Source organism: Desmodus rotundus, chromosome X (assembly GCF_022682495.2).
Source record: "Desmodus rotundus isolate HL8 chromosome X, HLdesRot8A.1, whole genome shotgun sequence".
Taxonomy (NCBI): domain Eukaryota; kingdom Metazoa; phylum Chordata; class Mammalia; order Chiroptera; family Phyllostomidae; genus Desmodus; species Desmodus rotundus.
Window position 1 is genome coordinate 19598677 of NC_071400.1, and position 26451 is coordinate 19625127.

Genomic DNA, 26451 nt, shown 5'->3' on the forward strand with positions numbered 1-26451 from the left:
TATAGTTAACAACACTGTATTATATACTTGAAAGTTTCTGAGCATAGATTTTAATGTTCTCCCCACAAAAAAATAAATGGTAATTATGTGAGGTAATGGAACTGTTAACTAACCTTACTGATGTAATCATTTTACAGTATATAAGTGTATCAAATTATCATGTTGTACTCCTTAAACTTAATAAAGTTATATGTCAATTATATTCCAATAAAGCTGGGGATAAAACAAAAGACCCCTGAAAAAGAACAGTCTTTAACCATAAAGAAATAAGGCACTAATGATGAAATACCATAATTTTGGTCAGAATTCTTAACTTCCATCCCTCAAGTCATGCCGCAGATACTTTTTGGGCCTTAGGAAAAACAGTTGTATGGTGCTTTTTATTTTGGTTTAGGTTTATTTTATTTTAAAGTGATAATGGTAAAAGCTATGCAGTATATACTCTTATTTTTCTATCCTAGCTCACAAACCCTGGAATCCATTCCCCAATCTCCTTTTGCTGTTATTCTGGCCTACTGCCCAGCTCTTCCTCTTCACATCCCAAAGTGTGGAGGGACTAAGTGAAGACAGACTAGCCAAAATAATTTTTCCAAGGGTGAGCTCAACTTTGGATTTTTACTTCAAAGTAGAAAATGAAAACTTCCTTTAGGAGAGTTTCCTGTTTTGGATCATAGTCTATTAGTAACATTTTGCCAGTAATAGCTGAAGGAATAAAGTGAAGGTGGGAAGAGAGAAAGGAAAAGAGAGAAGTCATTCTTTATAAAAAAAAAATGTATTTATTGATTTGTGAGAGAGTGAGAGCAAGCGAGCAAGAGAGCGAGAGAGCAAGGGTGGGGATTTGTTGTTCCACATATTTATAAATTCATTTGTTGATTCTTGTACGTGCCCAGACTGGGGATCAAATGTGCAACCTTAGCATATGAAGACAATGCTCTAACCAACTGAGCACCTGGCCAGGGCTAGAACTCATTCTTCATTTACCATTTCAAACTTCAGCAAAAGTGATTAATTCATATTTCTTTCCTTAATATTCACCTACTGAACAAACATTTATTGTGCCCCTACTGTGTGCCAGGCATTGAAATATATAATTTCAAATGTCCAAATCCTTTATTTCTCACACAGTTCTATGAATTAGAATTGTCACTTTATAGCTTAGAAAACTGAGGCATAGGGAGCTGGAGTGACCCTTCTTCAGGTCACTATTATGGTAACTTTTTAAATATTTTTTGGTCATCAAAGTTACTGGTTTTTTTCCTACCATCCTCACAGCTGCCTCTCCACTTGAAGTTGTTGTGGAGACTATGCTGCGAGCTATCAAAATGTTAGTAAATGCATGCACTCTTGCTCTTCAGATGACAGCTTTACCAGCCTAGTTATTTAGTAACATAGAATAAGCTGGTTCAATATAGACAAAGTGTGGTGTTTTGGGCTTCTTGCCCAATCAGGTTTAAATGTACTTTTAAAAATGAGGGTGGGAGGTAAGGGTGGGTGGGTTAGGGAAGAGTGGTGGGGGGGAAATGGAGACAACTGTACTTGAACAACAATGAAAAAAAGCAAAAAAAAAAAAAAGATACACAAAGAATAAAAAAAAGTCTCCTTCAAAAACAAGTATTGTACTTAATGGTGAAAAACTTGAAACATTCCCACTAAAGTCAGGAGAAAGAAAAGGATGTCCACTATTGCCACTATTATTTAACATATTTTTTTATCTTTATGGATATCTTCAGGTGAGTATCATAATAAAGAAAATTTGGGAAACTCAGAGTTATAACATGTTTTTCAAATTTACTTGCAGATTTTAAGTCTTGAAATATTGATCTCAAAATGACCCACTGAAATGTCCTATCCAGTCCAGTTTTAGGAAAGTGAAGGAAATTTTCTGAACATTGGTATAATAAATTCTTCTCTTTAGAAGGATCAGAAATATTTTATTCTGGTTGTTTCCTAAAATACATTGTTTCTTGTTTCCATTTCGAGACCAGCATTTCTAGATGTTTTCCTTGGAGGGGCCACCTTCCTTGAGTTGAGGCACCGTAAATCAAATACATCATTTAAAAAAATTGGTTCCTTATTAAAAGTTGGTCACGTTAAATAACCTTTGCTTGCTCTCTCTTGTTACCGTGTATCCTGTAACTCATTAGACGTTAGGGCGCTTTTCAACTTAAACCTCATATTGATGACTCTGGGTATGCCACCTGGATATCGTTTCTTTAATGGGTCCAACTCCTTTTGGATTCCCAGAGATATCTCCTTCTCCAAGGTCATTATCTTAGAAATGTAGCTGATGATATGGAAAAAATCATGGAGGATGTCTCATGCTCCTGTCTGAGTTTGCCATTGACCTTAAACCAGAGCTTCAGGTTGTGAGGATCAAGGATATCTCTTTGGCTGTGAAACATTTCACTGGAGTCTAGGGCAGCCCTTCTTCTTGAACTCACTCTGCACATCTCTGGCCATCATGCCTAGCACACGGCATAGTAGGCCATGTAGTACATGGACATAGCTTCCTGGAAAGAGTAGGAGGTCTTGCCCATAATTATACCATTTCAACTCTTGGTGCTGGTTGCAATTGCAGGTGGGCATGAGGATGGGCAACCCTTGGGGCATAGATGGTGGATGGCTTCTGGAAAAGGACAGGTTTGCTTGGCACTGCACTTTCCATCCCCCTTGAGTGGACTGTGTAGTTCCAGCCTATGCCAACAATATTCTTCCTCCACTTTCAGAACTGGGACAGCCATTTGGAAGTTGCCATGGCTCTTATTCTGTTTAACATTTCACTGAAAGTATTAGCTAACCCAATTGAACAAAAATAAATTAGCATTATAAAATTGGAAAGAAAGAGATAAAAACATTTATATTCACAAATAATATACTTGTTTGATACCTGAAAACACAAGAATCGAATGCACAAATACGACAAACATTTAAGAAAGTTCAGTATGTTATCAAGATAAATAAATTCAGTAAAGTAGCAGAATACAAAATAAATATTTAGAAATTGTTTGTATTTTATACACCAATAATGAACTGTCAGAAAAGGAAACTAAGAAATCAATCACATTTACAATTATATAAAAAATTAAAATACCTAGGAATAAATTGAACCCAGGAAGTAAAAGACCTGTACTTGGAAAATTATAAGACACTGAGGAAAGAAATTGAAGACAACAGAAATAAGTGGAAATATATATGTACTCATGCATAGGAAGAATTAGCATTGTTAAATGTCCATACTACTCAAAGCACTCTATGGTAATGTAATTCCTATCAAAATACCAATGATGCATTTCACAGAACTACAACAAATAATCCAAAAATTTATATGGAACCACAAAAGACCCCAAATAGCTGCAACTTTGAGAAAGAAGAACACAGTTGGAGAGATTGTGCCACCTGATATGGAACTATACTACAATGCCATAGTAATCAAAACAGTATGGTACTGGCATAAAAATGGATATATAGATCAATGGAACAGAATAGAAAGCCCAGAAATAAACCCACTTCTATATGGTCACTTAATATTTGACAAAGGAGGCAAGAACATACAATTGGGAAGAGACAGTCTATCCAATAAATGGTGTGGGAAAAATTGGATAAATACGTGCAAAAAATTAAACTAGACCACCTTCTTAAACCATATATAAGAATAAACTGAAAATGGATTAAAGACTTAAATGTAAGACTGGATACCATGAAAATGCTAGAAAAAAACATAGGCAGGAAAACCTTGGACATTTATTTTAGTAATATTTTTCTAATACATTTCCTTGGGCAAGGGAAACAAAAGAAAAAATAAACAAATGAAACTATGTAAAATTAAACATTTTTTTGTATAGCAAAAGAAATCAACCAAATGAATAAACAACCTAGTGATGGAAAAACATATCAGCCAATGATACATCTGATAGGTAGTTAATGTACAAAATTTATAAAGAACTTACACAATTCAACACCAAAAAAAAAAAAAAAAAAAAGACCTAACACTCCAAGTAAAAAATGGAGAGCACCTAATTAGACAGTTGTCCAAAGAGCACATAGAGATGGAAAAGAGACATATGAAAAGATGTTCAGTGTCACTAATCATCAGAGAAATGCAAATTAAAACCCAAATGAGATGCACCTCACACCTGTCAGGAATGGCTATCATCAATAATTCAACAAACAGCAAGTGTTGGAGAAGCAGTTTCAATGGCTCCTGAAATATAATGAGAGGAACTGAATTGTCTGGCTTCAGGACCAGGGCTGGAGAGGCAGTTTTCTACCAGACAGAAATGTTGTCAGAGGCCATTATTCCTATGTTGACCACCCCCCCCCAACAAAAGAACCAGCAGATGGATGCCATATCTAAGTCTCCATCCATCAACCTGTCTAACACTGTTCACCTTGCCATGGTGATTCTCTGAGATCTTCCCCCCACCCAAATGGTGGGCCCACCCAAGTCTTTTCCAGTGGCTTTTCCATATGAACAGCCTCTCTTGGCTCAAGCTTTGAACTCTGATAAAGTCTCTCAAACAAAAAGCATATATCCACTGAATATCACATAATGCTTGCTAAATGGCCCCAGGCCTGGAAATAGCCACAGGCAGCCTCGGTTCACAGCTTGGCCTCTCAAAGACACATCCAAGCCCAGCGTAAGTAGAAACCATCAGCAGATTCCTCTGTAGCTCTTGTAAGGTGGCCCCAGGAAGGGCACAGACAGTGGTTAACTTTGTACCTCCTGGGAGACCCCAGAGCCAGTGCACCTGGTGGTCAGCTTCAGACCATGCTGGATTAAAACCCAATTACCTCCACAAGTGACACTACTCAAGGGGTGAAATTAAAAGGCACCAAAGCACCATTGAAGGGAGTCCTACCCCACGGGGTCAGTTCCTGTCCATAAGCTCCTCTGCTGTAGTCAAAGCCAGTCCTTGCAGCTGATCATCCTGGGGGTCAATCCTTTCCATTGATACCAATGGAAATAAAAGATCAACTAGAACAGGACGGTGCACACAGTGCACACAAGGGGTACACCTAGAATGCAGAGCTTGGGTGATAGGGAGGCATGCCTTGTGCCCTATAGGGCACCTACTACATAAGGCCATTCTATCAAGTCCAGGAGATGTAGAAGCTCTACCTCATACATAGAAACAAACACAGGGAAGCAGCCAAAATGAGGAGACAAAGAAACAAGTCTCAAATGAAAGAACAGAAGAAATCTCCAGAAAGAGAATGAAATGGAGGAAAGCAAACCACCAGAGTTGAAAACAAGCATTATAAAGATGCTCAAAGAGAACTTCAACAGCATAAAGACATAGAAACCATAGAAAAACAATCAAACAGAAATGAAGGATACACTAACTGAAATGAAGAATAAATTACAGGTAATCAACAGCAGTGTAGGTGAAGCAAAGAATCAGAACAGTGTTTTGGAATATAAGGAAGCAGAAAATACCCAATCAGAGCAGCAAAAAGAAAAAAAGAATCCAAAAAATGAGGATAGTGTAAGGAGCCTCTGGGACAACTTCAAGTGTTCCAACATCTGCATCATAAGGGTGCCAGAAAGAGAAGAGACAGAGCAAGAAATTGAAAACCTATTTGAAAAAACAATGACATAAAACTTCCCTAACCTGGTGAAGAAAATAGACATACAAGTCCAGGAAAAAAACACAGAGTCAAAAACAACGTGAACCCAAAGAAGCCCACAGCAAGACACATAATAATTAAAATGGCAAAGGTTAAAGACAAAAATACTAAAAGCACAAAGAGAGACAGTTAGTTACCTACAAGGCTCCCATAAGACATCCAGCTGATTTCTCAACAGAAATTTTTTCAACCCAGAAGGGATTGGCATGACATACTCAAAGTGGTGAAAAGCAAGGACCTATAACCAAGATTACTTTACCCAGCAAGCTATCATTTAGAATCTAAGTACAAAGAAAGATATTCCCAGACAAGAAAAACCTAATGGAGTTCATCACCACCAAACCAGTATCACATGAAATGTTAAAAGTTCTTCTTCAAGAAGAAGGAAAAATAAAAATATGAATATTAAAATGCCAATCAACATATATCTATCAACAATTACTTTAAATGCAAATGCATCAAATGCTTCAACCAAAAGACATACAACGACTAAATGGGTAAAAAAATAAGCCCCTTACATATGCTGTGTATATGAGGCTCACTTCAGATATAAGGCACGTACAGACTGAAACTAAAGGAAGGAAAAAGATATTTCATGAAAATGAAAAAGCAAAACGGAGAACCAAGATGGTGGCGTAGGTAGACACCCTGCGCCTCCCCTCACAACCAGAACTGACAGAGAATCGAACGGCAAGGGGGTCCGACACCAAGGAAATAAAAAATAAACATTCATCCAGACCGGTAGGAGGGGCGGAGACAGCCACCGGGGTGGAGAGGACTCGAGTAGCTGTGGCGGGACTGAGACTGGCGGAGTGTGGGACGAGCGGCGCAGGCAGTCCGAGCACTAGCAGACCCTGCGGCCCCACATTTGCGTACAGATAAACTGAGAGGGCCGGACTCAGAGTAGCGGAGAGCAGGGCAAGCAGACCGGTGGGTAGCACCCCGCAGCCCCACATTCGTGCATAGATTAACCGGACGAAATGCGGGGACCGAAGCAGACCAAGCAACCCAGGGCTCCAGCTCGGGGGAAATAAAGCCTCAAACCTCCAATTGAAAACGCCCATGGGGGTTGGGGCAGCAGCAGGAGAGACTCCCAGCCTCACGGGAGAGATTGTTGGAGAGACCCACAGGAACCTAGAGTGTGCACAGGCCCACCCACTCGGGAACCAGCACCAGAGGGGCCCAGTTTGATTGTGGGTGGCAGTGTGAAAGATTGAAATCCGGAGGAGAGTGAGGCGGGCGCCATTGCTCCCTCTCGGCTCCTCCCCCACGTACAGCCTCACAGCACAGCAACCAGTGTTACCCCGCCCCGGTGAACACCTAAGGCTCCACCCCTTAAAGTAACAGACATGCCAAGACAAAAAAAAAAATGGACCAAATGACAGAACACTTAAAAGCTCCAGAAAAAATACAACTAAGCGAGGAAGAGATAGCCAACCTATCGGATGCACAGTTCAAAACACTGGTTATCAAGATGCTCACAGAATTGGTTGAATCTATTCGAAAACCAGATGAAAAAATGAAGCCTATGCTAAGAGAAACAAAGGAAAATGTACAGGGAACCAATAGTGATGAGAAGGAAACTGGGACTCAAATCAACGGTGTGGACCAGATGGAAGAAAGAAACATCCAACCAGAAAAGAATGAAGAAACAAGAACTCGGAAAAATGAGGAGAGGCTCCAGGACATCTCGAAACGTTCCAACATCCGAATTATAGGGGTGCCAGAAGGAGAAGAGGAAGAACAAAAAATTGAAAACTTATTTGAACAAATAATGAAGGAGAACTTCCCTCATCTGGCAAAGGAAATAGACTTCCAGGAAGTCCAGGAAGCTCAGAGAGTCCCAAAGAAGCTGGACCCAAGGAGGAACACACCAAGGCACATCATAATTACATTACCCAAGATTAAACGCAAGGACCTACATCCAAGATTCCTGTATCCAGCAAAGCTATCATTTAGAATGGAAGGGCAGATAAAGTGCTTCTCAGATAAGGTCAAGTTAAAGAAGTTCATCATCACCAAGCCCTTATTATATGAAATGTTAAAGGGAGTTACCTAAGAAAAAGAAGATCAAAAATAGGAACAGTAAAAATGACAGCAAACTCAGTTATTAACGACCACACCTAAAACAAAAACAAGAGCAATCTAGGCAAACAACTAGAACAGGAACAGAACCATAGAGATGGAGATCACATGGAGGGTTGTCAATAGGGGAGTTGGAGGGGGAGAGGGGGGGAAAGGTACAGAGAATAAGTAGCATAGATGATAGGTGGAAAATAGACAGGGGGAGGGTAAGAATAGTGTAGGAAATGTAGAAGTCAAAGAACTTATAAGTATGGCCCATGGACATGAACTATAGGGGGGGAATGTGGGAGGGAGGGGGTGGGCAGGATGGAGTGGAGTGGGGGGGGGAAATGGGACAACTGTAATAGCATAATCAATAAATATATTTAAAAAATAAATAAATAAATAAAAAGTAAAAAAAAAGAAAACAAAGCAAAACAAAAAAGCTGTGGGAGCATATTTACACAAGACATAACAGACTTTAAAACAAAGGCTATAACCAGAAATGAAGAAGGGTCCAGGAACCAATATGGGAATTTATCCAAAGAAACACAAAACGCTAATTAAAAAGACATATACAGCCATGTGTTTTTAAAAGATTTTATTTATTTATTTTTAGAGAGAGGAGAAGTGAGGGAGAAAGAGAGGGAAAGAAACATCAATATGCACAAGAAACATTAATCAGCCCCCTTTCTCATACCCCAGCCAAGGGGTATGTGCCCCCACCAGGAATTGAACTGGCAACCCTTTGGTTTGCAGGACAATGCCCGTACCAGTCAGGGCATAGAGAAAAATAATAAATGTAACAACAAAATGCAATGTGTGTACTTTTTGGATTTTGATTAAAATCAACTAAGTGTAGAAAAAGAATTGGAAATCATTGGGGAAATTTGAATTAGGACTGGACATGATAAATAGAATGTGTTAGATAATTTTTTTAGTTGTGACAATGGTTGTACAGTTATACAAGAAAATGCCCATATTTTAAAGAGATGAATACTAAACATATTAAGGGAGTAACATGAGATGATATCTAAGATTTTCTTTAAAATAATACTATTTGGCAATAAAAAGAGGAAAATCTTACCTTTTTCAACAAGATTGATGGTGAAGAGTATTATGCTAAGTGAAATAAGCCAGTCAGAGAAAGACAAGTGCCATAGGAATTCACTTGTATGTAGAATCTAATGGACAAAATAAACTAACCAAGAAATAGAAACAGACTCATAGCTACAGAGAACAGACTGACAGCTGTCAGAGGAGACTGGGTTGGGTGGCTGGCTAAAAAAGTTGAAGGGATTAAGTAAAAAAACCACAAAAAAACCCACCCTCATATACAGACAACAATATGGTGATTACTAGAGGGAAAGGGGAGTGAGGGGAAGTAGAAGAGGTTATGAGGTAATAAATGGTGATGGGAGGAGACTTGACTTGGGGTGTTGAACACAATACGATATACAAATGATATATTAGAGAACTGTACACCTGAAACCTATGTAGTTTTATTAACCAATGTCTCCCTAATTACTATAATAATAGAGAAAAATAATTAATGGGATGAGGGGAGGGAGGGCTACCATAGCAAAATACCACAGATAAGGTTGGCATAAAAAACAGAAATTTATTTCTCACAGTTCTGGAGGTTAGAAATCAAAGATCAAGGTGTCGGCAGGTTTTGTTTATTCTAAGGCCTCTCTCCTTGGTTTCCAGATGGTTGCCCTCTCACTGTGTCCTCACCTTGTCATTCTTCGGTGTGCATACATTCTTGGCATCTCTCTCTCTCTCTGTACAAATTTTTTATTATTATAAGGACACCAGTCACAATGAATTAGTGTCCATTTTAACTTACTTCTTTTTTAATGTTTTACTGTTTATGCTATTACAGTTGTCCTAACTTTCCCCCTTCTCACCCCTCTAGGCAACCCACCCCCCAACTTCCATAGTTAATCCTCACACCATTACCCATGTCCATGGGTCCTTCATATATTTTGCTTGACTAATCCCTTCACCTTCTTTCAGTCAGTCCCCACCTCCTCCCTCCCTTCTTACCGCTGTCAGTCTATTCCATAATTCTATGCCTCTGGTTTTAGTTTGCTCATTAGTTTATTTTCTTCATTAGATTCCTCTTATAAATGAGATCATATGGTATTTGTCTTTCACTGACTGGCTTATTTCACTTAGCATAATAGTCTCCAAGTCCATCCGTATTCCCAAAAAAGGTAGGAATTCCTTTTTTTCTTTCTGCTGCATAGTATTTCATTCTGTAAATGTACCAGTTTTTTAATCCACTCATCTACTAATGGGCACTTAGGCTGTTTCCGGCACTTGGCTATTGCAAATTGTGCTGCTATGAACATTGTGCTGCTATGCATAGGTTCTTTTGAATTGGTGTTTTGGGATTCTTGGGGTAAAATCCTAACAGTGGAATCACTGGGTCAAAAAGCAGTTTCATCTTTAGCTTTTGGAGGAAATGCCATACCGTTTTTCACAGTGGCTGCACCAGTCTGCATTCCCACCAACAGTGCACTATGGTTCGCTTTTCTCCACAGCCTCGCCAGCACTTTTTGTTTGTTCATTTATTAATGATGGCCATTCTGACAAGTATGAGGTTGTATCTCACTGTGGTTTTAATTTTCATCTCTCTGATGGCTAGTGATGTTGAGCATTTTTTCATATGTCTGTGGGCCATCTGCATATCTTCCTTGGAGAAGTGTCTGTTCAGGTCCTTTGCCCATTTTTTAATTGGATTGTTTGTCTTCCTGGTGTTGGGTCATATGAGTTCTTTATATGTTTTGTAGATTAAATGCGTGTTTAATGTATCATTAGCAAACATGTCCTTCCATACAGTCAATTCCTTTTTTGTTTTTTTTAGCTGTACAGAAGCTTTTTGATTTGATGGAGTCACCTTGTTTATCTTTTTCTTTATTTCCCTTGCCCTAGGAGATATATTGGTAAAAATAGTGCTATGTGGGATATCTGAAATTTTGCTGCTTTGTTTGCTGGTAGGATTTTTATGGTATCATAATTCATATTTAATATAACAACAAAAATGTACCTAGGAATAAATTTAACCAAAATGATAAAAGACCTGTACTTGGAAAACTAAAGAACACTGAAGAAAGAAGTAGAAGAAGATAAAAATAAATGGAAGCATGTACCCTGTACATGGATTGGAAGAATTAACATCATTAAAATGTCCATACTACCCAAAGCAATCAATAGATTGAATGAAATTCCTATTAAAACACCAATGGCATGTTTCACAGATCTAGAACAAATACTGCAAAAATTTATATGGGACCAAAAAAGACCCCAAAATCACCTCAGAAATCTTGAGAAAGAAGAATATTTGTCAAAGGGGGTACAAGCATAAAATGCAGTAAAAATAGTCTCTTTAATAAATGGTGTTTGGAGAACTGGACTAGTACATGCAAAAAAAAATGAAACTAAACCACCAACTTATACCATACACCAGAATAAACTCAAAATGGATAAAGTACTTAAATATAAGTCATGATATCATAAAAAATCTTTCTAACTATGACTCAAAATCCAGAGGCCATTTAAAATAATTGACAAATTTCACGACATGAAAATCAAAAACTTCTCATGGCATACAAGAACATACAATGCATCATAAGCAAATCAAAAAACAAATGACAAAAGGGAGAAAATATTTGAAACTCATATCACAGGAGACTAATTTCCCTAATATTTAAAGAATTCCTAGATTGAGGAGAAAGAACAGTGACTAATATTTTATTTTTTGTTTATTATTATATGTCTCAGGTGTACAACATTATAATTTGACATTTGTATACACTACAAAGTGATCACCCCCAAAATCTGGATACTATCCATCATCATGCAATTTATCCTCTTTACCTCTTTCACCCATCTGTAAACCTCTTCCCTTCTGGTAACCACCGATCTGTTCTCTGTATCTATGCATTGATTTTTGTTTTGTTTTGTTTGTTCATTTGTTTTTTTTTAGATTACACATATAAGTAAAATTATATGATATTTACCTTCCTTGATGTTACTTATTTCACTTACAATAATACTTTCAAGGTCCATGCATGTTGTTGCAAATGGCAAGATTTAATTCTCTTTATGGCTGTGTAGTAGTCCATTGTGTGTGTGACATCTTCTCTATCCATTCATCCATTGATGAACACTTAGGTTGTTTCTATATCTTGACTATTGTAAAAAATGTTGCAATGAACACAGAGGTGTATATATCTTTTCAAATTTGTGTTTAGTGTTTTCATATTCTTCAGATGAATCCACAGAAGAGGAAGAGCTGGATCATATGGTAAATTTTGCTATTTTTTTTTTAGAGATTTTCATACTCTTTTCCATACTTGCACCAATTTACATTTCCACCAACAGTATATGTGGGTTCCCTTTTCTACACATTCTCTTCAACACTTGTTATTTCTTGTGTTTTTATAAACAGCCATTCTAACAAGTGTGAGGTGATATCTCATTGCAATTTTGATTTGTATTACCATACACAAAAATTAACTCAAAATGTATTAAAGACTTGAATGTAAGACCTAAAATCTTAAGTCTCTAGAAAAAAACATAGGAAGCTCCTTGACATTTGTATTAGTAATATTGTTATAGATGTGACTCCAAAGGCAAGGGAAGAAAAATCCAAAAGTAAACAAAGGGGACTATATCATACAAAAAAAAAATCTCCTGCACAGTAGAATAATTTATCATCAAAATGAAAAGGAAACATACTAAATGGGAGAAAATATTTGTAAATCATACATCCAATAAAGCATTATATCCAAAACATATAAAGAACTAAGTCAACTCAACAACAGTCACAACAAAAAACAAACAACCTGATTGGAAAATGGCAGATCTGAATAGACATTTTTCCAAATAAGACATATAGATGATCAACAGGCACATGAAAAGATGTTCAATAACTGATATTTTGAAAGGGGGTATCAAATTTCATGAACAAATAGTTCAGAAAAAAAGAAATTCCAACGACCCTTAAACTTCTGAAAAGACTCTCAACTTCTTTAGTAATATAAATAATTCTAATTTAAAACTACACTGAGATTCTTTTTCTCACTTATCAATTTGGCAAAAATCCAAGTTTGACATCACACTCTGTTACTGAGCCTGGAGAAAATAAGTACTCTCATATATTGTTGGTGGGACTACAAATTGGCACAGCACTTGTATTACTTTGGTGGGTCAGTCATAACTAAGTACTACAGATTGGGTGGCTTAAACAATAGAATTTATTTTCTCACAATTATGAAAGCTAGAAGTCTGAGATCAAGAGGCCAGCAGGATTGGTCTCTATTGAGGACTCTCTTCTTGGGTTGTAGGTGACAACCTTCATCCCTGTGTCTTCCATACCTCTGCTTTCTAATCTACTCTACTCATAAAAACACTAGTTAGAATGGATTAGAGCCTGTACTCATGACTTAATTTCAACATAGTTACCTCTTTTATAGGCCTTATCTCCAAACACAGTCACATTCTGTGTATATAGGAGTTAGAACTTCAACACAAGAGTTTTGGAGGACACAATTCAACCCATAACGACCATTATGGAAGGAAATTTAGAAATAGCTATCAAAATGAACAATACATTACCTTTGACGAGATTCTGCTTCTGGAAATCTGTCATACAGCTATACTTGTACACATATAAAATGATGTACATCCAAAGATATTCATCCCAACATTGTTTATAACAGTGAAGTGTTGGAAACAACCTAAGTCCACCAACAGGGGACTATTTGAGTAAACTATGCATTACTGACATAGTGCAAAATTATGCATTTGTAAAAAAGAAATGAGGAAGCTTACCATGCACAGCTAAAGAGAGATCACATGATATGTAAGTAAGAAAAGGATGGTAGAAAGCAGTGTAATAGTATGCTACCTGCATATGAGAAATATATTTATATATGCTTGTACAGTACCTACATAAAGAAACACTGAAGGCTAAATAACAATGACAAAAAAAGTAATAAAATTGATTAATGATGAGTTACAATGGGGACACAGAATCAAGGGGGGCAGGAGTAGAAGTGAGGCTTTTCTATAGGTTCCTTTTTATAAAGTTTTCATTCCCAAATTATGTAAATTCAAAAACAATTAATATCATTATATATAAAGCTTCCTAGTTCAGCCATGAAATTTCTAATACAATATGAAACTAATTCTAGTCCTTTTTCTTTTGAAAATGACTATTCTTTATTTCTTGAGGCTTCACCTAAGGTTTTCAAATTGTGCTCTTTTGAAATAAAGAAAATCCACAGGGGTTGCAAATGCTTTCTTTCTTTTCATTTTTCTTTGAAGAAGGACACTGAGTTTGAGAGGATTAGAGAGTCCAGTTGGATTTGATATTGACCAAATAGGAGACTTCCCAGATGCAATTGATCACCGGCATTTGGCAGCACAAACACCCTTGGTGTGCATCAATTCAAGCGAACAGAAGTGTGCCCTGCTGAGGGTGGGGTGTTTGGGTGGGTGTTGGGGTAGGGGGACCAGAGTGCCGTGCATCCAGCTGAGAGTGATTCCTTGAGAAAGTCCCCTTCCTGTCACAGCACCCACAGCACTGTGAGCCTGCTCCCAGCCCAACAGCCTCTCCGAGAATGCTGCATTTAAAAGTGCAGTTTTTGGATGATTCCCAGAAGATTTTTGTGGTTGATGTAAGTGGAAATTACATTGCTATTATTCCTTTATTATTCATTCAATAATGGTCATTTGTGGATAGCCCATTAGCCAGCAATGTCATGTCTTCGTTAGGACTGAATGACGGATGACTGTGGTTTTTAGCTTTGGGAAAAAAAATCTGTATTTAATATCACAATGTAACTCATGTTTTTCTATTAACTTTTGTTCTAGAACAGGTTCTCATTTCTCAAGGGACAACTAAAGCACATTTTAAAAATTTGCTAAATATTTGTAAAAAGACAAAATAGCAATAACTTAGTTGTCCTATCAAAAAGGTATTATTGCTCATTGAAATAATTTGGCTATGAGTTTCACCTCATGAACATTTATGGGAAGAAACTGGTTCTGAGGGAAAAGAGAAGGGAAAAGCTACCTTCTTTTTCTGAAGAAAATCTGTGGGGGTTGGGGTGGAGATAGAATTATGCAGTTATAATAAGAACTTCAGGAAGTAAATACAAGTATGAAAGAGAAAAATAAGAGACTATTTAGTTTGATTTAGTACTTGTAGCTCAGGGTTCTTAATATCATTCTTAGTTACAAGATGATTGTGAACAATTATACCTGATCTTTTCATGAAAGGGCTTATCTTCCAATATCATAAGATACATACATTTTTATGTCAGATGCTATGCATGAGCATTTTGAAATCTACCATTTTATTAGAACAAAAAATGCAATTTTCTCTACCATGGCTAATACCAAAAACAAAAAAGTTCATTATCTTTTAAATTTATACAAAATGCTGGTTGTTTTATTTTATACAAAAACTAACAACTGCTGTTGGGTGTGTGGGTAACCCATTTTTCAAATGAGTGTTTCATTTTTATTTGAATCGTGTGCTTGTGGGTGATGACTTCATGGGTTCAGATGCTATTTTGTTGTGTCTTCCTTTCACTTTTATTTGCAAAAGGCATTTCTATTTCCATGGACCTGAATAATTTGTTTTTGTAACAAATAGCTTCCATTAGAGGTATGGGACATTTCTTATTCTTTCTTGGAACTATATTTAAGGAGTAGAAAATGTCTTTTGAGTAGTTTATCCATTTGCAGGCTGGTGGTGTACACTCAGTGCTCCAGAACCTGAATTAGTGAGCTGGGCATTCAAAAGACACTGCTTTAGGCTAACTTTTTAATAGATATTTCAAGGAAATCAAAAAGAAGTCTTTGACGAAAACTGACAGAAGAGCTTTTTGAATGTGGAGTTCAAATTCAGATCCAATTAAATGAAGGGGTACAGTACAATAGCTTCACAAAATTTTCCTTTTGAGGAGCGGATTCTAGCAACTTGAAGCCAGCATGATTTGGCTTCAAATCAGATTGTTTCCTTCCAGCTGCAACACATTGTGTTCCTTGGGAAGATAATAAGAGAGATTTGATACCCAGCAATTCGGGTGTCACAGCATTTGATTCCTTTTGCTCTGTGGATGGATACTCTGTAAGTAGCAATCATGGTGTTACTGAGTGGCAATGGCACTAACTGTAGTGCCATGAGCAGTTTTCTACCGAGGGGAATGAAACCTTAAGTTAGCAGCCAGTTATCTGACAGAATCTCCTCTCTTTGACGATGATGACAATGATGATGAGGAGGAGGAGGAGGAAGATAAAAGTGAGTTACAAATGAATAACACTTTAACATTTTCATATCCATTAGTTCATTTGATTCTCCATTCCACCCTGTGAATGAAGGTAAGAAAAAGATTAATCTTTTCTTATTTTGCAAACTAAGATATAGGGCTCAGGGAACTTGTGCAGGACTACACAGCATATTATTGCAGAGCTGGGGCTTCCAATCCAGAACTCTCCCTACTATTCAATGTACACTTTTATCCAGAAGATCTATCTGTTAATAGCCTTCCAGTCCTGTAATATTGCTCAGGCACATTATTTATTTTCTGTTGCTCTCAAAGGGCACAGAATTTGGCATCTAGTCAGCCTTTGATGACTGGTGTGTCCTGAGGAGCTATGTGAAAAATAAATGGTTCGTAGAGGTCAGGGAGAACATGGCATGAATCTTTTCACTGATTCAAAAGATTAAAAGGCAACTAAAACATTTTGTCTTTTATTAATACTAATATCTTAAAAAGGATGAAGGAATGCTTGCAACCATAATGGAGAGAACCTTTAGCAGCTAAGGAAGGGGCTTAGCTGCTAAAGATTCTCTCCATTATCAAAGCCCACTGGAAGGGCTTTTGATAACAAAATTGACTGAAATCTCAAGAGGCATGGATCAGTCCCAGGGAGAACTGTTTTTTTACGATAAGATTTTAAGAACTAGTTGGCTGCATGTGGAGAAATAATGGAGTCTTAGGCATTGGTATTGATTTTACAGATAGTACAGTCATAGAAATATGAAAAGGACACATGTCAGATAGAATAATCTCTTTTGGGTAAGGCTAATTGGCATCCAGAATCCTTTATTCTACCCCAGTAGCAATGTGGTGAATTTGCTGGTGCCCAAGATCTGGCACAGGCCTACAGACTCAGAAGTCTGATTTGTCATCACTCCACAAGAACTGTAATCAGAGACTGATATTAAAATCAGTATGTCAGTGTCACCATTTAAAGTGGGATTAGGGACACTAAGGTCCTCTCATCAGTTACATCAAATATCAAATATCAGAAGAGTCAGATTTAAAGGAATTAGAGTTATGATTCTAATATTTGATGGCCTGATAATGTATCCATCTCCACAAAGACCCTATCATTGAGAAATTTTAGTCATTCATTTAGTTATTTTTAAAAATAAATTAAAATATGTTCTAGGCCCTGGCTGGGCACATCAGACTTTATCGTATGGGTAGGTAAAATTCTTGAGCAAAGACACACTCTACTCTCACCTGGGCAGTGCTGGCTGTTAGCTACAAACTAGAGCTTCCGTGATTCTTCCTTTTATTTTTCTCTCTCTTTCATTGCATGGTTGAAAAACCCCCTTTGTGATTGACCTGTCTTTCACTTATTAACACCTTTAATTAGGTTACTGGGAAGAGTGGCTGGATCCAGAAATATCCTGTTTTTTTTTTAGTTTAAGTATCTGTGCTCTGAGGTACTGTGTGTTAATTTTACTGATGAGTGCTGAGAATATTTATCTACTTTTCCTTCTCTGAATTTCCAAAGTATTTCAGGAATGCAGGATAGATATGGGACTTGAGACTTGCTGGAATAGACCTACTAAAGTATAACCCAGTCAAGAAATGTATTTAGGGAAAACCTCTTCTTACTTTTTAAGCTTTCATATTTATTAAAAAAATAGATTGTTGTCAGATATCAACATCATCCCTAGTGTGGCATTTATCATGAACTTCATATCATTAGATAATCAAGCAAGACTCTCTAAAATAATGATGGGAGTGAGTAGGCAGGAGGAAAACTGGGATAAGGTGATGATTTTAAAAGTAACCACAGATTTTAGTGTAAATTCAGTTTTGTGTCTTCAACAAGGGGATCAGAACTTATCTTGATAGAAAAAGGGAGGATAAGACCAAATCTAAGACTCTGTAGCTCTTAGAAAAAGAAGAGAAGGTCAGGTTTCTAGCTTGACTATTAATTCTCCCAATACCCACACATACCAGTAGCAGTAATGAATGCCCCTGAAGGATGGCCTTCTCTTTAAAGCCTAAACTGTTTGTCTATCTCAGGTTTAGATGGAGACTGTTTTTAAATTAATTATTTTATTGTTAATGAAGTACAGTTGTCTGCATTTACCTTCCACCACTCCCCCCTACCCCAGCCATCCCCCACCTCCCTCCTCTGCTTCCACCCCGCCTTGGTTTTGTCAATGTGTCCTTTATAGTAGTTCCTGAAAACCCTTCCTCCCTTTCCGGCCATTATCCCCTCCTACCTCCACTCTGGTTACTGTCAGGTTGTTCTTAATTTCAATGACTCTGGTTATATTTTGTTTGCTTGTTTGTTTTGTTGATTATGTTCCACTTAAAGGTGAGATCATATGGTATTTGTCCCTCACCACCTGGCTTATTGCACTTAGCATAATGCTCTCCAGTTCCATTCATGCTGTTGCAAAAGGTAGGAGCTCCTTCTTTCTTTCTGCTGTGTAGCGTTCCATTGTGTAAATGTACCATAGTTTTATGATCCATTCATTTACTGATGGGCATTTAGGTAGCTTCCAGCACTTGGCTATTGTAAATTGTGCTGCTATGAACATTGAGATGCATAGGTTCTTTTGGATTGGTGTTTCAGAGTTCTTGGGGTATAATCCCAGCAGTAGGATTGCTGAGTCAAAAGGCAGTTCCATTTTTAGTTTTCTGAGGAAATTTCATACTGTTTTCCACAGTGGCTGCGCCAGTCTGCATTCTAGATGGAGACTTTTTAAAAATAATAATCCCATCATATTTGATACAATTCTGTCTGATATCCCCATTGCCTGTGGTAGTCCTGTTTTTGTAGAAGGATAGTGGAGGGGAAGAACAGCTTTATGTTTGTGAATTTTCTCAAAAGCATGATTCATTTGGATGGTTTCTGGAGACTAAAGTCAATGTAAGAGGTTTGAAATATCTCAAATCTTACATTTACCTGATTGCTAAGTGACTGTATTGGCAAACACAGTAGGTGCCTAGTGGTTTACAAAGGGAGAGAATATGGTAAGTTGGCTTACCTCATTCCTTTCAGAGCTCATCATAAAGGTCACCAGGCCACATTTTCTGAAAGAGGCAAAGGGGAAGCAGTACAATGGCTGAGCACTATTCAAGATAAAGAACAAAGCAAAAAATCACCTAGTGATTTTTCTACTGGTAGTGGTATTTACCCTTGGATGATTGTCCAGGAGCTGGTTTTTCAAATTCTAACGATAAGGGATCTTTTGTAGTTTCATCAGTAATGAAATACATACCTTTCCCCTTGATGGAAAATCTCTTCCAACTGCAATGAGATGGAATTGTTCTGGTGTAGCAGAATGTACCTGGATGTGGGGCTACAAATACTGCACCATTTTAGGTGTGTAACCTTGGGCCAGTCACTTAACCCCTTAGCTCTTTGAGTTGTGAGGAGTAATATAAATGGTATAATTTGTGTTTAGAGTCTGATAAACTAGGATAAACTTGACTGTGCTACTTACAAGCTGTGTGTCTTTAGGCAAGTCATTTAGCCTGAGACTTAGTTAAGTCAACTTTAAAAACTTGGACTCGAGATGTCAGGAAAATCTTAAAAAAAAACAAGCAATTTAAGTTCCTGAGTAGGAGCTAAGGAAGTAAGGAATGGGAGCTGGGATATAGGGGGATTTATGGTGGTTTACACAAAGGCAAAGTTAAAGGCCAATATGCAAATGAGAGTGTGGCCCTTTCATGATGGAGTGGGGGAAAGGTCAATCGGGGTGAACAGTGCAGTGTTGAAAGAAAGACGGAAAGTAGTTGAAAATCAAGATGAAGCAGAGGTAGTCAGAAGCTAGATCGTTCAGGCCATTTGGCCTATATATAAAGTTTGGGCTTTATTCTGAAAGTGATAGAAAATCACTAAAGAAGTTAAGAAGATCAAAATGGGCATATTAGCATCTGCTTACTAATTAATTTATGCATTCATTTTCTCAGCCAATATTTAATGAAATATGTGTTCTAAGTGTTGGAGATGCGAAGCAGAATCTGAACAATAGCTTCAAGTTCAGTGGCTCCAATTTTAGATAGTCAACCTATCTCCTAACACATGCCCAAATAACAATATTCCAGCCTAAAAGTGAATGGTGGAGCCAGACTGGGGGGACTTGTACAACAGATGGTAATGAGGCAGAGTTTCCAGGTGCCTTTGATGCTGGTGTAGATATGGGAGATTAGTGAGAAGGAATCTAGATGACATTCAGATTCGTGGCCTAGGTGACTGGATTGGGGCCCCCATTCACCAAGACTGAGAACAGAATAAAAGGAGCAAGTTTAAGATGGACAATAATTGTTTTTGTATCAGATTTAAAGGTATCAAAAAAGAAATACATCTGCAGTTGGACAGACCTGAGTTCTAGTCCTAGCTCTAACAATTTTAAGGTGTGGAACCTCAGTTGAGTCACTTCACCTCTCTGAGCTAGTGCCCTTATCACCTATTTTAGTAATAATCATTACACCTACCCCACAAAGTCATTGTGAATATAAATGAATTTCCAGAGGTAAAGTTTCTGACACAAAGGAGGTGCTCAAAGCATGTTAATTCCTCCCTCCCTTGCTTACAGGTCACTTTATTTCTATAGTTTGCCAATGCACATAGAATGGCCTTTCGCCCTCAGTTTGGGGTTTCTTTTGATAACCTTGATTTTGCAGCCCACTTCCATACAGGCAATAGAACTCTGTTGCCCCAGGTCTGCACTTCCTATTGGGCTCCCCAAGATTAATTTATCCTGCTTTTCTGAATGGTTTGCCTTTGCTTAGTCAGCACTCCCAAGGGATTTGCTCTTCCCCCTGGAGTCATTAATCCTGGAAGGGTCCATAGTAACTGTCTAGAGTTACCTAAAATAATGTTGGGCTTCCTTTAAGGAAGCTGATGGAAATAGCCAAACCCTTTGTAATTAACTATACTTTAAATCACTCTATGGTTATTTTCTTAATTCTTTTCACTTTTTTCACCCATCCCCTACCTGGGATGTAAAGTATGGTATAGGGAATATGATCAATAATATTGTAATTCTTATGTATGGTGTCAGATGGGTACTAGTCTTATCAGGGTGATTACTTCATAAGGTATATAAATGTCTAATCATTATGTTGTATACCTGAAACAAATATAATATTGTATGCCAACAGTAATTGGAAAATTATTTTCAAAAAATTAAAAACAAAAAGCTAAGGAAAATTGGTCTGTGGTAAGTACTCATAATAATGCTGACACAGTTGATAATAACAGTAACAACAATACTCCTGACTAATAAACACAGTACTTATCGACAGCCTATGTTCTAGATGTATTTTGCATCCACTATCTCATGTTATGTTCACACAAATCAAATGAGTGTCATTACCTAAGGTAGTCATATAACCTCTGTGTGCCTTGGGTTTTGTCATCTGCACAGGGGTGATAATATTAATACCCACTTCATAGAATTGTTACAAAGGTTAAGTAAATTAATATACCTAAAACACTTAGAAGACTGCCAGTAAGTGCTATAAAAGTTTTTGCTATACTGATGTACCATGGAGTTTGTCTCCAAATTTAGATGGTAAATATATGTCCTAATACTCTGGCCCAAATGGCAATACCAGGTGAATGGTGCCAAGAATATTATTTTTATGCTTATTTTACAGTTATGTTTGACTTATCCAAGAAAATATTCCTATTTATTTTTTAAAAAATTGTATTTATTTTTAGAGAGAGGAGAAAGGAGAGAAAGAGAAGGAAAGATCATTGTGTGGTTGCCTCTGGCGCGCTCCCCACCAGGGACCTGGCCGGCAACCCAGGCATGTGCCCTGACCGGGAATTGAACTGGAGATCCTTCAGTTTGCAGGCTGGTGCTAAATCCTCTGAACCACACCAGCCAGGGCACATTGCTATTTAAATTAATGGTTGATCTGTGGTTCAAGCCATAGATGAGCTTCAAAAGCCTGGCTGGATAGGTACTAGTCAAGTGGAGTTGCTGTATGTCTCATAAATCTTCCTGGTTTTCCAGGGCTTCTTGATGTATCCTGTAGTTCTAAGCAGGTGGTCCCACACTAGGTGCTCAATCAATATTTGATGACAGGCTGACCAACAGGCTGACCATAAAAACTCTTCACCAATCCCCTGCCTGTTCAAAGACATTCAATTGATGGAGCTTCTAAACCATGTTAGAAAAATCATCTAGGAATTACAATGCCCCACCCTAGACAATGTAGGACACTTCTATGCCAGGGATTTATTTGTCATTGCAGGGGGTTCCAGCTGCATGATGAATGCCTTTGTTTAAACTACTGAGGTTGGTTTGCCCCACATAGCCTAAGGTTTGTTGATTCAGGGAATAAATTGAACTGAAAAAGAAAGAAAATTCTTGTGCTTTGTCTGGCCTGAGGCCAGGCTGAGCAGCAGCCAAATGTGGATTAGGTACTGTCTCTCCCTCCCCTCCAAGGGCCCCATATCTTCTGCTGTCACCTGGCTGTTAGGCTGCCTTCCTGAAGTTAGAACTCAAAAGGCCTAGAGTGAAGCCTTCCCACACACAGCCTTCCCTTGACCCTTTCCATTCCCACAGCTGAAAGGAGGGAATCTGAACCCAAGAACTTTTACAGCACTGGGGTGGGTATCTGGGAACTGTCTTTGGAGTTGGATTGATGGTAGTTGTGTCTTTGTTCAAGTAGGCACTCATGAGAATCTCTATGAAAAGTTTCAGTTAGTTGGGGCCTTGACACCTCTTCTTTTTTCATCACAGTGCAGAGCTCCATCTGCTTCCTGGGTGCTGGGATGGACTAGCTGAAGTGAGAGCTCGCAGCAGAATTGAGTGAAGCTTGTTAAAGGGCAACATTCTTCTAAATTCTATAGGAATTTCTATCTTTCTTTTAAATGCTTTTACCCTGTATTAGCATCATTGTTTGATCTGTCACAAATACAATTACATTATACTAATAAGAGCTTAGCTTTAACTAGTGTTTTAAAACAATGAGGTTGTCACTTGCACCTGAGAGACTGAGAAGTGAGGACAGACTGAAGTGAGTCCAATGTCTGGGGTCAAAGGGGTATGGCCTGAGGGGTGGAACCTTCTGGGAGTTGGCCAGACTGCCCAGCACTTTCCTAAAAGGACCAGGAGCCTTCCATACCAGCAGCAGAGAGCAGTGCTGGCCTTTGTGATACTAGGTGACACCAAGCAGTTTTGTGCCAGACTGTCAGAACTGAAAAAACCTCCAGTTATACGAGTTGTATCTGAGACATCCACCCTTAACAGATCATTTGCACCACAGGAGGTAGTGGGGAATTGGCCAATGAGGTACCACAGTAAGGCACCACTGGAAAGACTTGCTACTGAAGGCGGCAAGACTCAGGCAAAAGGAAGGTGAAAGTGGGTGCACCTCTCTGGGGGTTGTGAAATTCTCTAATGTATAGCTGGTCTGTTCTAAACACAGCTGCTGTGCAAAAACTGCAATTATTACCCCCACAGAATCTTATTCTAGCTCTTTTTTCTCCTTCTCCTCCTCTTTACCCACTTCCTCATTCTCCTCTGGCTCCAAGGTGTAAGGCTAAATAGGAGTGGTCTGTCTGTGTGAGTTGACCCCAGGCTCTGGAAGCACTTAGGCATGGTGCCTCACCACTAATCACTGGTCTGAGCTGTCTTAAACAAAAGGTTCTTTGTCCTCTGAGATTTCATCTATGATGATGGAATTCACCTTTCAACAGACTTAAATAAAGGCAAAGGTTCTTCAGAATTTCATACTCAGAACATTTTAAGTGATTGCAAGTTATTTGTCACAAAGTTATTGTTATTTGTTTTTATGAGAGATATTTCCAGACCTAACTTTGTTCTAGGAATTACCACTTGCATTATTTCATATAATCATTAGTTAATAAGTTTGTTAAAAAGGTATGATTATAGCACTTCATTTATTCATCACTCATTTAACTAATCCTTATGAGCCCTCACTGGTTCTATGCTCAGTGGTAGCTATTGAAGATGCAGAGAAAAATAAGAAATAGAATATGATCTCAAAGACCTCATAGTCTGGTAGAAGAATTAGAAACTGAAATAGGTACGTACACTACAGTATGATGCATACGAATAACAGGGCAAGGACAGTTTTAATAGCACAACAGAGGAGGAGCAGCTAACCTAGATTAAAGTGTGTTTTAAGGGGATTGTCAGACAGGTTTTCTTGACAGGGATAATGTCTGACCTCAGCCCTAGTGACCAGTACTAATTATTTAGATATTTGTTGGAGAGTTAGGGGAATAAGTAAGAGCAGAGTTTAAAGTTTGCACAGACAAAAGTAGAAACATAGGAAAGACTTGTGGAGAAGCTCGATCTGATTGGATCTTAAAATTGAGAAGAAAGAATGCACGTGCCCTGACTGGGAATCAAACTGGTGACCCTTTGGTTTGCAGGCCAGCACTCAATCCACTGAGCCCACCAGCCAGGGCTATATTTTCTCTTTAATGCTTGTCTCTCAAGAGACTCTGTGTTGGAGTTACCTCAGTATTTCTTATCTTAATCAGTTAGCTCATGCGTGTGCTGAGAGTGGTGATAATAGAAAACAAGATCTCTAGTTTCAGGGAAGAACTGACCTGGGGTAAGCAGGACCTAAAAGAGCTGTTAGGGAGATTTCATGGCACAGTTAGACAATGGAAATGGTTCAGAGAAGTAAATAGGATGAGAAAGATAAGAAGATATAGGACGTCTGAGAATTGAATGAGGACAAAAAAGATAGGTTATTCTTCGGGGCTCAATATCAGGGAGTCGTTATGCATCCAAAAGGACGCGGTGGATTCTCTTAATTCAGTAAAGTCAGCAGTTGTCTGTAATATAGTCAGCACTTAACCTGAAACATAGTAGATGCTCAATAACTATCTGTTGAAGTGATGAAAAAGAATGAATTCTCTTCTCGTTCTCAGCTGCCACGCAGCTAATATCCACTCCAATGAGTTTACTGATAAAATGCCAGTTAGCTGATAAAACATTCTAGGAAGTCAAGCCTTAAGTCGGAGGTGATGTGGCACAAACACTTTATGTATTACAGTAACAAAATTTCCCCGGATCAGCCCTGCACCCACGTAAAACTGTGTGGTCTAAGACTCACTGACTGTCTGAAATGGGGTTGCCAGAGAGGAGAAATGCTCTGACTCAGGTTCCCCCAAAGTTCAACAAAGGAGAGGTTCTCTCTACTCCTACTAGCCTACAAAGGCTTCCCAAGTCTGTCTGTGGATGCCACCATGAACATGTTTGTTCAGTTCTGCATTTGGAGGAATGTGGATTACAGCATCCTAAACTGGGATCAGCAAACATCAAATTCAACATTCAGAAGGGTGAAATATATTTGATTTCGATTTGGAAATAGCAATGAGTCAGCTTAACCAAATCATTCTGCACAAATAATTCCATCTAAGCAATTAAAGGAGCAAGATATTTTGAGAGTTTGCAACTAATTTTAAGACACTAAGGTTAGTATCTCTTGGGACCAAATATCCTACTACAGATTGCTAATAAGTAACAATTCCTGCCACTATCCTTTTCTCAGGTTCCCACAATTCTACATTTTGCAAGTTAAACCATGTTCTCTCTTACTTTCTTGTACATTAGAATTTTAGATGTGTAATATTTTAAAAACATATGAAATAATTCTTTCTTGGCTTGGTTGTGCTTGTCCCTGGCTACAGCTAGAAAATCCCAGACAATGTTTTGAGTTACGTTGCACATCTTAACAATAATATGCCATATTAAAACAGCCCTGAGGAAGGAGGATGGCACAGGTCTGAAAACGTGGGATCAGCCTGGACTATGCCAGAGAAGAATGTGTAGCTCCTAGGCTTCAAGTTGTACAGAGAGCCCAAGCCACCTCAAGGCCAGCATGTGTGAGTTATCATTCAGGACTTGCATGGCTATATACCAGGGTAGGCTAGAGAGAAAGGGGTAGAAAGCTGCAAGCAAGCCCAGGAGTTCTTATATTAAGCCACATGTTCAGCAAATCTTCACAAAGCCCCTACTGTGTGTACAAAATAGGTGGGGGTCAATCAAGAGGAGAGCAGAGCTTAGTGGAGCCTAACTGGCTGCCATTATAGGTCCAACCTAGAACCCACACAACAGGAATCCAAGTGAAGAGATTAAGTGAACAAGGGTCAGGAAATTAGGCAGATGTGTGCGTAAGGAAAAAGGAATGAAAGAACAGGTACTAAATGACTTCTTCCAGGGTGAAACTTGGCAAGAAGCCAAGTTAAGAATAAGGTAAGAGCACATAATAAGATTCTTGCTGCAGGGCAGAGCTGGGCCCTTGGTGTAGTCCACAAGTATAGACAAGCAAGCACACCTGGCTAACGTGGGGTTTTTAAAAAGGCGGGGGAAGGAGACACTTTGTGACAGGGTGATTAGCCTGAGCGATAGCTCATAAGACCTTTCATTTCACTAATCAGTTAGAAGCCCTCGCAGGAGTGTCCAACCTGTGGCTCAGG

General features: G+C 38.4%; 1 protein-coding gene and 1 pseudogene across 1 annotated transcript in view; one reads left to right on the plus strand and one right to left on the minus strand.

Annotated features, from left to right (window-relative positions):
• Positions 1-2164: 2164 nt before the first annotated feature.
• LOC112310569 (oxaloacetate tautomerase FAHD1, mitochondrial-like) lies at positions 2165-2758 on the minus strand (annotated as a pseudogene).
• An 11404-nt stretch (positions 2759-14162) lies between these two features.
• The window catches only part of FRMD7 (FERM domain containing 7), a 45214-nt gene continuing 32925 nt past the window's right edge, over positions 14163-26451 (plus strand). Inside the window, exon 1 of the mRNA XM_024567159.4 lies at positions 14163-14384. Coding sequence (XP_024422927.1) covers positions 14328-14384 — 57 coding nt within the window. The 5' untranslated portion in view covers positions 14163-14327. The remainder of the gene's footprint in view (positions 14385-26451) is intronic.